Source organism: Toxotes jaculatrix, chromosome 9 (assembly GCF_017976425.1).
Source record: "Toxotes jaculatrix isolate fToxJac2 chromosome 9, fToxJac2.pri, whole genome shotgun sequence".
Lineage (NCBI taxonomy): Eukaryota > Metazoa > Chordata > Actinopteri > Toxotidae > Toxotes > Toxotes jaculatrix.
Window position 1 is genome coordinate 14,871,337 of NC_054402.1, and position 14,133 is coordinate 14,885,469.

The window sequence follows — 14,133 nt, forward strand, 5'->3', positions numbered from 1 at the left end:
ACGCACACTATTCATTATTCTGACACAATGACACTCAGCGCTGTTTATTGATTAGACACAAGTGTTTTTCCATGCTTTCCATGCAACAGAAACAACAACACAGGACTGAGATTGGACTGTATTAGGACACTGTAAAATATGTTTTTACTGCATTTCATTTATGGCTGTATTTTTTCATGATGTAGAGCAAACTGCTGAGGCTTTCAACTCTTAAAGTCCTTGAATAAAACTACACTGCTGATGGAGGGCTGTGTCTTCCATCTTCCATTTTGATCCTCTGGCATATAATGACATTTATAACCACATTTAAAATGTAACACTACATCTCCGTTGACAAGTCAAGCATCAATCTTACTTTAAATGAGCTTATGACTGGAATAGTGGCACACTGATCTGGTTGTGCGGTTATGAATTTGGTCACCTGCTCTAACAGAAGAGCTTTCTGTCTGGCATGATGCAATAGATTGTACTAGATTGTGTATGCATACATGTCAGTGTGTGTATGTGTATGTGTTACATATTAGTGTGTGAATTGTTGTGTTTCTGTCTGTGTATATGTGAATTGTGTGTACTCAAGAGTGAAAATAACAAGTGGAGGAGTCAAACTGTCATCCTCCACAAGCATCCTGTTTCGTTCTTCCCCTTCTCTCCTGGTGATAAAGTGTTATTCTGTCGCTCTGCAAGCGACAAGCCATGGCCTCAGCCACCGAAACCATTGCCCGGGGAAGGTGAGTGCGTGCGTGTGCATGTGTGTGTGTGCACGTCTGTGTGTTGTTGTTAGTGCGTGACGGACACCTATCCCATAATAATGTCACTCACATCCGAGGACCATCAGGCCCCTCCTCTCCTCATCCTGCCCTTTCTCCTTTCTTTCTCTTTTTATTCCTCTGTCCGCCAAAGTCCATCAAAGATCTTTAAAAAAAACAAACTTCTCCCCCCTCTTTACACCTCCAGTCCTAATACCCTTCTCATTCCACAGGTTTAATCCATCCATCCATCCACCCATCGTATTTGCCTCATATTTCACATTCTTCTTTGAAATTATGTACCTATCTGGTCCCAGCAAAATGTGTGTGCGCTTGTGTATGTGTGTGTGTCAATTTTATGTATCCACCCGTGTGTGTGTGTGCGCGTCTGTCGAAGAGAGTGAGAGCGAGACAAGGAGAGACGGTGATGATGATGGCTGTGCACATATAAAGCAGCGTCTGGCCTTGGAGGGATGGATGTGTGACAATACGGTGTGACTCTTTCCAGATTCTTTAACAATGAGTGAGGCTGTGAAGGAGGAAATGGATGCTGCAAGTCACCTTCAGGCATCAGTGCTACGGAAAACACTTTGAAATATACATCGATACACACAAATGTGCTCATGTGAGCTGAACACACTTACATGCACATATGTAAGCACTCATACTGCGCATACGTGGCTGAATATGCATACATGCATCCTTGCATACGAGCACATACACATAGACACAGACACACACACAGATAATTAATGGTGGTGGCGAATCCCCCTCAGCTGTGGGAGAGTAAATTGCTTTTTCACCCTCCACAGATTTCAGCCCGCTCGTTATGTTGATGATGCCAGAGCCACTCACAGAAGCACAAACTGTCTGCTACAGCCTCCCTCCTCCCCCTCTGCCTCCCTCACGTCCCCAGATACACACACACTCACATCTTCACTAAGCATAACTGTAAATTGGTACACACACACACACACACACACACACACACACACACACACACACACACACACACACACACACACACACACACACACACAATGAATGACCACTCAATCAATTCTGAATATTCCTACAGAGCATGACTATGTGACAGAGCTGTTTGTGAACATGTGATGACGCTGGTGTTTTGCCCATGTCTGCAGAAAATTCTGTCTTCATCAGCATTGCATGTATGTGTGTGTGTTTGTATTTGTTTATGTAGCAGCAATACACATGGGTGAATAGGTCACTGGGTGAAGCCACTCCAGGTCTCCTCTCGGCCACTTCATTCCATTCTGCAACCATTGCCTGCTCACTATTTAATTGTTAATAGCTCCCTATCCACCATCCGCTCGATACTATTTATGATTTATGATTATCATTGCTTTATTTGACAGGGTGGGAGAGTGATTACATTTGACAGTAGTATGGTAAACAAACATTGTTTCACTCTAATCATTATTGTTTGAGAATTTTAATCAAAAGCATTAAAATCCCAGGGTGGTCTTTCTTCTTATTAAGTATGCTCCTCCAAAATCTTAGCGTGAACTCTGATGAAGTCATCGACTTTTATAAACAAATTAACTGCAATACTGAAAGGCAGAAATTTCAGCTTAGCGTCATTTTCAAAATTAAAGGCTCTCCCAGTTCAAGAGAAGGAGAAAGTCAGCCATTCATTCCTCTCCTCCCACCCGGACTTTTGTAAATCGGTTTACACTGTCATTAGTCACTCGTCCTTGTCCTACCTACAGTCAGAGCAGAATGCTGCTGTTTTGCTTTTATCTGGTTTTAATAAAGGAGACAACATCCCTTATATTTGCTTCCTGTTGCCAGTTAACTTCAAAAGTGACTTTAAGATTTTGCTCCTTGTTTTTAAACAACTGATTTACTGACAATATCCAACTGCCTGTGCTGCTACTGGATCTTTTTTCTTCACGCTGATATTCCCTTTCATATCTCCATGCTACCCCTTTAATGCTGTTCCTAAAGTGAGAAATACTGCAATAAAAACAAGCGCAGCAGAGACACATTCTCTGGCCAACATTAGGGATTTAAAAGTCCGCACCATCACAATTGTTACCATAACCCCTCAGGATGAATCAAAGAAGAGAAGAAATAGTAAACTGTCATTCATTTTTTTAAGATCATTTTAAGTATCTTTCTCTGTAAATTTTCATGACATATAACCTCGAAACATTGAAAATTCTAGTCAAAATCTGACTAGAATTTAAAATAAAGGTGTGTGTGTGTGTATATACATGGCTGGTTCAGCAGTACTGGTTGAGTTAGTTAAATAGTATTAACAGTGAGAACAGCTGGTGAATATAGTCCCTCTGGTATATTGAGAATTTCTGAGAACGTATTCTGGGCTCAGTAGGAAATTAACTTTACTTAACATAGTACAAGCCTGAAACCACAAAAGGAATCAAGTAAATAAACATAATGTGTTGAGACCATACCCTGAAGAACTCCTTTGTAGAGCCTGAGTCCAGTGTCCCGTAGGCTATCTCTGTCTGTTTGGCCAAGTCCTCTGCACTCTCTATGGGTGAGACCATCCTCTCCACAGTGAGGAAGGCAGCCAGGTTGGCTGTGTAAGAGGAGATGATGATAAGGGTGAAGAACCACCACACCCCTCCAACAATACGGCCAGACAGAGACCTGGAGAGAAGACAGATGGAGGTGAGGGAAGAAGAAAAAAAAAAGGAAGAGGGGAGAGTGAGAGGTGGGGATATACAGAAGGTTAAGGAAGTGATTTGAGAAAAAGAGGAGAGACGACAAGATTTAGGAGATGAAGACAAGGAATTGCATAAGAGAAATTAGCAAGTAGAAGATGAAGGAAACGATGAGGGTGAAGGTTACAGGGATAAAAAGAACATAAAAGAAAGACAGAAGGAAAAAAGAGAGGGAAGGGAACAAAATTAAGGTTAATTCCTGAGTCAGAGATATGCAACACAACACACTGTAGTTTTAAGCATTTTCAACACTGCTGTGTGCATGACTGTGAAAATGACAGTACTGCCACAGTTATTGTCTTTGAACTCTCGAACATGACAAAGGGTACATGAAACAGATTGCAATCAGGGTGCTCCACCATCTTTACTATCCCCATTCTCTCTTTCTTTTTTCTCCACGTGTGCTCTCTTTATCTACCAGTTGTGAACAGAAGCACCAAAATAAGTGGCAATTCATTTTGTTTACATGAACTTGTTTTCACTGAGTAAAGGGGAGGAGAGCAAGCAAGAGTGAGCACATTAGAGAAAGGGAGAGAAAGAAAGGCAAAATGTTAAGTTTTCTTTTAAGCACTGCAGTCAATAAAAGATCATGACATTCTAATTGGCACAAAGAGCGGCATAAAACATCCACTCTTTAGAAAGAGTGAGGAAGAAAGGGAAGAGGGTATTTGTACAGACATATGCCCAACTGCGCCTCAGTTTTCTTGAAGGTATAAAAAAGTAAAAGTCTATTTTCAGTTTAACCTCCAATCTTGATGCTACCTTTAACTCCTTTGAGGCTGTAGAATTAAAACTCCACCATCTATGTATTGCTGTCTCCAGGACAACAGACCCCGACCATTCCAGCTTGTGGCACAGGGCACCTGGTCTTTATTCACAATTTTCAGAAGAATTTGGAGAATTTATCTCAGGTCTTGTTACATACCCTGCTAATTATTGGTGACTGCAACATTCACCTGAGTGAGGCCTGTGACCCTCTAAGTAAAGCTTTTCAGGCACTTACAGTATACTTGCTCATATTTATTTGATACTTTTGGGTTCACACAGTTTGTTCACTGCACTCACAACCGGATTCTATCCCACGGAAACTTGTTACCTCTGAACACTTTCTCATCAAATTTGAAGTGATACTAGTCTGCCCTCATAACATTGGTTCAAATGCATTGTCTACTCGATACACTGGTCCCTCAGCATTAACTGCTCTTTGTGAGTGATTACCGGTGATCCTGGCTCCTTTCACTGCAGAGAAGGGGCCTCTGTGAAGGGGCCTTGAAAAATGTACCAGTGAATTAAACACATCTCTGTCTAGTCTACTGGATACCATATAGATCATTATATACACCTCGGCTGACCGGAAAACCAAATTGGTGTCTCTGGCCTGACTGGCCAAATTATTTGCAGTCACTGAATAAATTTTCATATGTGCACATATAAGCTGATGACTCTTCTCAAATTTGTTGTTGTTCTGCCTAATAAGGTGCCTGCTGATGCTATGAGCGCTGTGAGAGTGAACCAAATCCCCCCCCCCAAAAAAAACACAATGAGATGAAAGAGCTGAAAATAGTAGAACTGAGAAAAATTGCAGAACCGTGTGATAATTATCTGAGGGTTCATCTCTACAAGCAACACCTTTCACATTAAACATTGTCATGTTATTATAAAAACACTGATTAGCTGTTTCGTGATATCTCCACTGTGATGTGAAAGCGGTGATATGCAAATTATTTTTTGGATGGGTTGGATTTTAAGGAGTGTGTGCTCGAGAGAGAAAAGAGCAGTGGGAGAGATGAGAGGTGCAGTGACGCCTGACTCGGCATAAATTGTCACCTTTTAGAGCAACTGTGCATTCTGCTGCTCTTCAAAAGCCAGCACACCTCTTAATCCTCAAACACACACACACACACACACACACACACACACAATACGAATTGATAGTCTTTGTCCTTGAGACATTGATCTGTTTACCTGAATTAATGAAACTGCCATATACTGTGATGGACTCCCCCGAGAAAGAGTTGTTAGGTTGTGTTTTATATTTATTAGTACACATTTTGTTTTTCAACCAGATGAGAATTTGCGATGAATTGGCAGAGACAGATGTGCACTGAAAATGATGACTTTCAAAAGCAATGGACAAGAGACCATAGACTAAAAACATTTATTTGACTATCTTTGAGTAGAACATTGTCACTGCTACTGATAAAAATGCTGCTTATATGACAATGATAATAAAAAAAAAATTATGGTATAAAAAGTAATATTACTGCAAATGCTTGTCTTGCAGCTCAGAATACCAAAGATGATAATGATAGTGTTCAGGAGGAAGAAGAAGATGGAGAAGCTGAAGAAAAGGAAGGAACAAGGTTGGCATACTTAGAAACTCATTTTCATAACTTCTACAGGGTCTCCTACAGAGGCCAACAGGGGTGTGTGGTCTGATTGGTTAGCTGGTAAACGAGCTGTGACAGCATTTTAATCTGACCTGATGGAGTGACTATGTGATTTGAACGGACACTGAGAAAAACAAGGAGCAACAAATGCACACAGCAAAGCTAAAGAGGATGACAACAGCGCAGATAAAAAGAGGAAGACAAAGATCGAGAGATGCTTAAGAGCTGATGCATAGATTGATTTGTGTACATTACATTTTGGGAATGTCACTTTAGGTGACTGTAACATGTGACCAAGAGTTTTCTGGTAACACTTTCCTTTAACCCCCTACTATTTAGAGTAAACATTTTTTATGTACAATGTAATGGAGCTGGTGTATAAACAGACAGCAAATATAGTGAAACACAGTATATGTCTCTATTGGAAAAGTTTAAATTAAGGGAACAAAAGCAGCAGGAGGAAGCCCACACAGTACAACAAGAATGTACATGCAGTTTCTTATAAGCTTTTGAAAATGAACTTATTTAGTGCCCCTTATTTTCAGTTTTGAAGTTCATCAGCTGAATGGAGCAGTCCTTTCTTGCGTTAGCGTTGTCACCCAAAAACAAATATAATCTACATTCATCAGCACCAAACTGCATCCCAGCTGTATTTTGTTGGAAGACATTTGCTTGACAGATGGATTTCTTACATCCATTAATTCACCTGCAGCAGCAGAATGCATACAGTGCATTTTTACAACAAATTTATTTAGGATAGTGACAACGTTACATTAGACCTACACAGTTAGCCTGAAATGAATTGCCCTTGGCACGCTTGTTTGAATTTAAAAAAAAAAAAATCTTTCCTTCTATCCTGTCAACTTAAATTCAGGTAAGGATTTCTGAGAATCTCAGAAAGAGAATCTAAAATGGTTCTGTGTCTCAGGGGCCATGAAAGACAGCCATCCTAAAGAGAAGAGGAAAATGAATTGGTTGAGGACATGATGAACAACATGTCTACTTCTAAATGTGTGGTCCTTGATTATTTGTGTGTGTGTGTGTGTGTGTGTGCGTGTGCGTGTGCATGTGTGTGTGCATGTGAATGAAAAAGAGAGAGGGCGGTATTAACCAGTGCATGGTGGCCTTGGAGCAAAGTTGGAGAACATGTTTACCTACTAAAGATCGACGGAGCGTGCTTGATTGAGGTGAGACCACATGTGCAGGCATGCATGTGTACAAGCATATGTGTATATGTGCAGATATATTTTGCCGCTGTACAGAACATGTGCATTTCTGGTGTATGTGGATGGGATTTGGAAGTGACGGCCTTGATTTTATTTTATGTCTGTACGAGTGTGCACGTGTGTGTGAGGCAGCGTAAATTTGTGTGCTGCCTGAGTGTGTAGTTGTGTTGTGTGTGTTGGTATGCAACAGGCGAGTCATTCTATAGCAGGTCATGTATCATCTATGATAGCCAACAGATTGCCTCTGCAATCCTCTGTGTGAAAGATTAATGGCATGCTGTTCCTCTTTCTTTCTCACACACTCTCATACTATCTCTCTCTCTCACACACACACACACACACACACACACACACACACACACACACACACACACACAGTTCTGAGCTAAGCAGTTTCTTTTCATTCAATGCATCTGGATTTTCTCACCTAACAAATCAGACTGCAGTTTTAGGCTGTGTGTGTGTGAGTTTGTGTGCGTATGGTCCTGCACATGTTTTCTTTTTCATCTTTATGAAAACTAATGAAAGACAAAGATGTTTCCCATAGTTCAACCCTCTAGTTTTTTGTCTGCTGACAAATATTACAGTAGTCACAATCATCCGCACAGAAAAACCAGTTGATGCAATTGCTAATCCAAAACCACACACACAAACACACATACAGGAGCATACGACTGTAAGAAATACACAGGATTAACTGTAGTAACTTTGCTGATTCTCTGACTTTTCAAGAAAAACAACAGAATCAGTCATTTAAGCAAATGCTCCAAAACACGGTTAGGTTCAAGTAACTAAGTCTTCTAATTATGACTTTTTTTTTCTCTCTCTTTTATGTCCAGATGTCTGCTAAAACTGTCAACTAATTTAATTCAGGGCTTAAAACATTATCGTTTCCTGCAGCTTTCCAATAAATTAAATATATGACTCCATCTTAATATTTAACTATTTATGTGATTGCTTTTGCATTTGTTTGTTTTTATTGTCTTCTTAATGTTTTATGTTTAATGTATGGCTATACATTAGCTTTCTGTTTGTTTTAACTTGTCTTTTAACTGTTTTTATTGTCTTTTGAATGCTATTTTAATGTCTTATTTTTGACGTACAGTATTTCTATGCCTCTGCAGAGCACTTTGCATTACCTTGTGTCTGAATGGTGCTTTATAAACAAACTTGCCTTGCATTGCCTGCAAGAAAAATGATGAAATCGTATTTTCAAATGTCTTCGGACACACCAGACATCACGGGTGGCATGTGTTCCATTTGATAATGTAAATCATGAGCTTGTCAAAAACTAATTTTGATGGTGACAGACATGATAAGTTTGCCACTTAATAGTGTGTATGATGTTCTTGGAAAGGGAAGCACAGCTGTTTGATAATAACTATTACTGGTGAACTTCATAAACACAGGGTTGACTGGGCTCTAATCAGTGACCTTGAGAGTAGTCATTAATTAGTCAGTAAGGTTCAGTACTGCACTGTAGTTAGTCAGTCATGCCATTAGCTGGATCTGTTGCTACCATTAACTATTCAAGACACCCACAGCCATTTACTCAAAAGTGCCCTCACCCAGCAGCAAAAACATATGCACACTCACATACACATGCACAGACACACTCACACACAGACACACAACACAGGAGAGCTGTAATTTCAGGTGTTTATTGACAGAGACAGATCCAATCCCTCTGGGATGTTCACTGGGGATCAGCTTACCTCTCTCCCCCTCTCCCGTACTTGCTCTTGGTCTTTCTCAATGTACACCCCGTCACTTTTCTGTGGCCGACCACCTTGAGCCTGGTTCTGTTCAAGGTTTCTACCTGTTAAAAGGCAGATTTTCCTTACCACTGTTGGGTTTCTGTAAATAATATTAAAGAGTACAGTCTAGACCTGCTCTATCTGAAAAGTGGCCTGAGATAACTTCTGTTATGATTTGGAGCTGTATGAATAAAACAGACTCGACTTGACATGAATTTATTCATTTCCACTTTTTAAAATTTCCAGTCCCATCAACTAACTGTCCATTACCTCGGTCCCACCATTCATGCGGTGACCAGGCCAATCACCAACATTATTATATTAGAAACCCAAAGATGACAGGTGGGTGGTGCAAATGCCACCTCAAGGTCACTCTGACAGTGTGTGTGAGTGTGTGTGAATGTGTTCATCTCTGCTGCCTGCCATCACTTTCTGCTTGATTGGAAAGGTGAAAGAAATACAAGTTGTTGGGTTTGCAAGAGACCGTATTTATGCGTCTTGAAGAAAGAAGAGTTTAATGCATTTCATGCAGACATACCACCACACACACGAGAATGGTAATTTCTAGCTATGGAAATGTCCATTACCAAAGTTGATGACTAGACTACAAAGCAAGACACTGTGGCGTTCTGAGATAGATAGATAGATAGATAGATAGATAGATAGATAGATAGATAGATAGATAGATAGATAGATAGATAGATAGATAGATAGATAGAAAGAAAGAAAGAAAGAAAGAAAGAAAGAAAGAAAGTGGGAGAATTGAGTAGGAATGTGTGCTACACTGTGTCTCCCAGACTGCAGAGATGACTGCAGCAGGAAGAGCGGACCCACGCTGAATACCAATGGACCTACTATGGCAGCTCAATGCACAATACACAACATGCACAGTCTCTCACACACATATACACAGTGTATAAAGTCAAAAAACTAGTGTAGACACATGGACCAGTTGGCCAACAGATGGTCATAAAGGTTATAAGACACACTAGGATAAGAGATAACACAAGAAGAAATATAAATAGTAAACCAAAGCACACACACACAAACACACTCCGAAATAAACACATACAACAGACACAAAGGAATTCAACCCAGTCTGTAAGAAAATCTCTTCTGGTAGAAGCAGCCTCCTTCCCTTTACTCCTAGCTCCACAGTAAAAATCAACCTCAGTACTCGGATCCCTGCTGACTAGACGGAGATGATAGAGGCATCAGGATGGAGACGAGGGAGGATAAAATCAGAACAAAAGTGAGAATATCATGGTTGGGGCAGGTGTATGGAAGATGGAAAAAGTAATGGGAAAATGAAGCTGCGTCTGACAGAGTTGGGTTGTGGTTGGTATGACGATGCCCATCAACTCACCAGTGCCAGACAAGAGAAACTGTTTTAAATGGCTTAAACTGGATAATGTGCTGAGAAAGTAATATAGCTGGCGATAAGGCATGAGTCTATCATGGGACCAATATGATAAAACATATTAAGTTGTATTTTTTGCTTTCATCATTTGATCATTGGATTCAAACTCATATTCAGTGATGCATTTTGTGTCATGACATGTCAACAAAGTCAGCTCCATTAAATCCTTCACTATTTCCACCTAGAATAGTATTTTTTAAAGAATTTATTTGATCATTGATGCACACAGAAACTAAAGCTCCACTAGCCCAGATTTCCATGTAAAATTGCGCCTGCCTTATTGGCCTAAATCAACACATCACGCAGGAGAGCGCTATGCTCTGTAATTGAGACCCTGTGGACTAGTGAAACTCTTGGTGAGTAGAGACACCAAGCAAGAAATGTTCTCCCGTTCTATTATTTATTCTCCTTTATGAGTAATTAGCTCAGTGTGCTGTTTGTTTGAAGACTGAGACAGTGAATAAGTGAACATGCTATTATATGTTCTTAATGTAAACTTAAATGCTAAATATTGTAGTAGGAATATGTCTTATGATTTGATAGTATCTTTGTCTTTGCTGGAGCTATAACACATTTCTGCTGTCAGCTGTGAAGTTAGCATTATGATTTGGCTTGCCTGCAAAGGTGAACAAAAGAATTGGAAATGTACTGAAGGGACAGAAAAATGATACGACATGATGATATGCACGACACGTCTCCTTTTCTAAGGACATGATCTAGTGTTCCTGCAGAGCACAGTGTAACAGTGGAGGCTCATCCATCATATGGTTTTATGGCAGAAAGCCTGGTCTGCAGGCTTATTTCATTTCTTCATCAATGAATCTGATGAACAACTTAATTTAACTCTTTGAACATTACCCCTTTTTAATTTTCTGCCCCTTCGTCCACAATCATAAATTGTGTCGTCACCTTGGTATTTCAGTCAGTCAGTGTCTGTGGAATGGTTTTATGCAAGGTACAGTCAATGTTTGACGTCTAAACAAGTCAGTCATGCCTCATCACTTCCTGCAGCACACACTTAAGCTTGGGGAATGACGATAACAAATTTCCCTTCCTTCAATCAGTGGCTACAGGTGGATGCTGGGGTGGAGGTGATGATGATTAAATGCTATGTGAAAGCAGCATGATGATGGTGATTATAATGATGATGCAGCAACGCTTGCAGTGAGTGGAGTAGCAGTAGAAGCTTAGGCAGAACAAAAAAGGGAGCAGAGCATGACAGATTAAATAGACCAGTGTGCTGGGAATGTTGTGCGATGAGCAGAGACTGTAATATGTGATGGTAGCAGAGCGAGTCGAATGTATCGAAGCTTCACTCCATCTGCGTTTAGCTTACATTTGCCTCAGAGCCACTGAGACACATTGACAAGTGTTCGAGCAGGGAGCTTCAGTCATGTCAGTTGACCTGGATGGTTATCAATAATGACGATGACCTCTGGTAAGTGGGACAGTGACTAATAACTAGATAGTTCACATAAACACTGTAGAACTAACTTACTGTATCCTGCATAGAGCTTCAGTATGCTTAAAACAAAGCATTATTTATTTATTATTAAATCATCTCACACTGTTTTAAACAATCTCAACGCTGGGATCTAAGGACTGCGTCTGACATCTTTTATAACTTTCCAAAAAACGACAACCTGACAAGTATGGCCACTTTATGTAGCAAATGATCAAGTGTGTGCACATGCAAAAGTGTGCGAGATCTGAAATTTTCCTCTATTTTCTCACTCTTTCCATCAGTTTTCATACCTATAGCCAAGTGAAACATTTATATGATGCCATTTATATGATTCACTGTGTCTCCCCCTCTCTTTCAACACTTTTGCTTTTAGACATGGTCAGATACCATGATGTATTAATTAGTTTGTTTCTAGCATACTGAACCCTTTACTGTACAGGGTGCTGCTGCTGCTTTTCATTGTTCATAGTAACAGTAGTAATCACACTCATCACAGATGGGGGTGCAGGACTACTGGAAAACAGTATCAATGAAAAAATAAGGCCTGTGCACTCACTCCAAATCACATTTTCATTTAAAAAGGAGTGGGATTATCATTTTCTGCATCTAATCTATAGTTTGGACTCCTAAATGTTTTGTTTGTCTTACCACCAGTGTCATGTGCTGCTCTTTCAAAGCTTTCTCTCACTCTTCCACCACAGCTGTGACCTCCTTATTATGAAGCAATAATTTAGCTAATGTTTGTTGGTATGTCTCTATGTTACAGTTAAATGTCATGCACCTCCAAAGCTTTGTTCTGCACACATCAGGGGGTTGCATACCCCTGATTCAAATAAATGCTTCCATAAGTTTACTCCTAGACCATCCTGGAAACAGAGTCACACCAAATACAGCTGTAGTTCCAGGAGAAAGGCATCTCAGACATAGGTTTACATTGAAACCTCTTCTCTTGTGTGAAAAGTCTAGTAAAAAAAAAGGGGAAAGAACAAGAAGCAGAAAAAGTATATAAGTGCTGTCACTTATATTTCTCATTTTAAGCATATAATCTGGCATTTATGAGTGTAGTAATCCTGGCCTATAGAGGAGTTGTGCTGTATTGGAAGTGACAGAGTGGGGTGATTTATATGACGAACACTTGCTTCATGTTAAGTATCACATTATCGCTATGACAGCTGTAGCTTATGCGCACACATCTATAAGAGAGCCCGCAAGTGAAAGCGAGGTCTGCGTGTGTGTTGGGTTGTTGTGAAACTACACACTGGGTGTTTTTTCTGCATAAGTGTGTAAGCAATGTCTGCAAAGTGTCTGTGTATTTGCGTGCACATCCTGTGTGCTTGCGTGATTGTGGCTGCGTGCAGCTGATGTGAACGTTTTCCAATTTGTGTGTTGGGGTTAGAATTGGCCTGTCAGTCACAGTAAAGTGTGGAGGAGTGGGAGACGATAGGTGTCGGAGGAGAGAGGAAAAGAAAGAGAGTGAAAGAGATGGATGAAAGAGAGAAAGGGGGGGGAGAAGTTTGGGCAGCTGAGGTAGAAGTTTTGTTTTTTTCTCAAATGTGAAATGCTAATGGGAATACAGTAGAAATGTTTGAGAGAAACTGTGAGAGCAACAACAGAACTTTGTCTGGAACAAACAGAGAGTTCAAGAAAAGTAGGAAGCTTCTGTTTACATTGAGAGTGCTTTCATTATAACATGATGAAGCAGTGCCTAAACTCAGGGCAAAACATCACAGCAATGATTACTTCTCACTAAGGGTGTCACCAAAATGGGATGCAAAAGCAAAAATGTCACGATTGTGCATATCAAAATTAAAACAAAATTTGTAACTATTTATCTTTGGCGTACCGCACATTTCATATCTCTATGATGAAGTACCATTTGCACACTTCTCTCAAGCTCAAACACATTTTGCTCAACCACTCACACTTTGTCCTTCTTTCAGCTCATCATCTATCACTCTTTTCTATCGTTTGTTTTTGGTATGAAGCTTTCCCCACTGCCCCTTCTCTCCTTAGATTTGCTCCCTAAAGGTCTTGAGGATGATGGCCATGAATATTTCACTAAACTGCATTCTGAGGTTATCAATAATAAAATGCCATATTCTTATAAATATTCTAAAAATACAGCTGGACTCTGCCTCTTCAGTGGTGCATTAAAAATTCATGCACACCTAGAAAACCGCTAAATCTCTCACCACTGCACACTCATGTGGACATGACCGTTGGACTGTGTGCAGGTGGTCTCTTCTCACTTTTGTTTTTTGTGTGCATGTGTGCGTGTGTTTGTGTCTGCGTGTGCATTTCTAGCACATTTTAAGCTTTGGTAACACACTGTGTCTTGGAATCTCAGCCCAGTTCAGTGAAAGCTAGAAAAGTGCTAAGAGGGGTGATTCACATTGTCAACAGTCTGAATCACCA

The 14,133-nt window shown here is 40.2% G+C and overlaps 1 protein-coding gene across 2 annotated transcripts in view; it reads right to left on the bottom strand.

Moving 5' to 3' along the window:
* Positions 1–14,133, bottom strand: part of gria4a (glutamate receptor, ionotropic, AMPA 4a) — a 91,624-nt gene that overhangs the window by 13,420 nt on the left and 64,071 nt on the right. For both annotated transcript variants that reach the window (XM_041045775.1, XM_041045774.1), the window contains exon 14: positions 3,188–3,386. In XM_041045775.1, the coding sequence (XP_040901709.1) occupies positions 3,188–3,386 (199 nt within the window). The remainder of the gene's footprint in view (positions 1–3,187; positions 3,387–14,133) is intronic.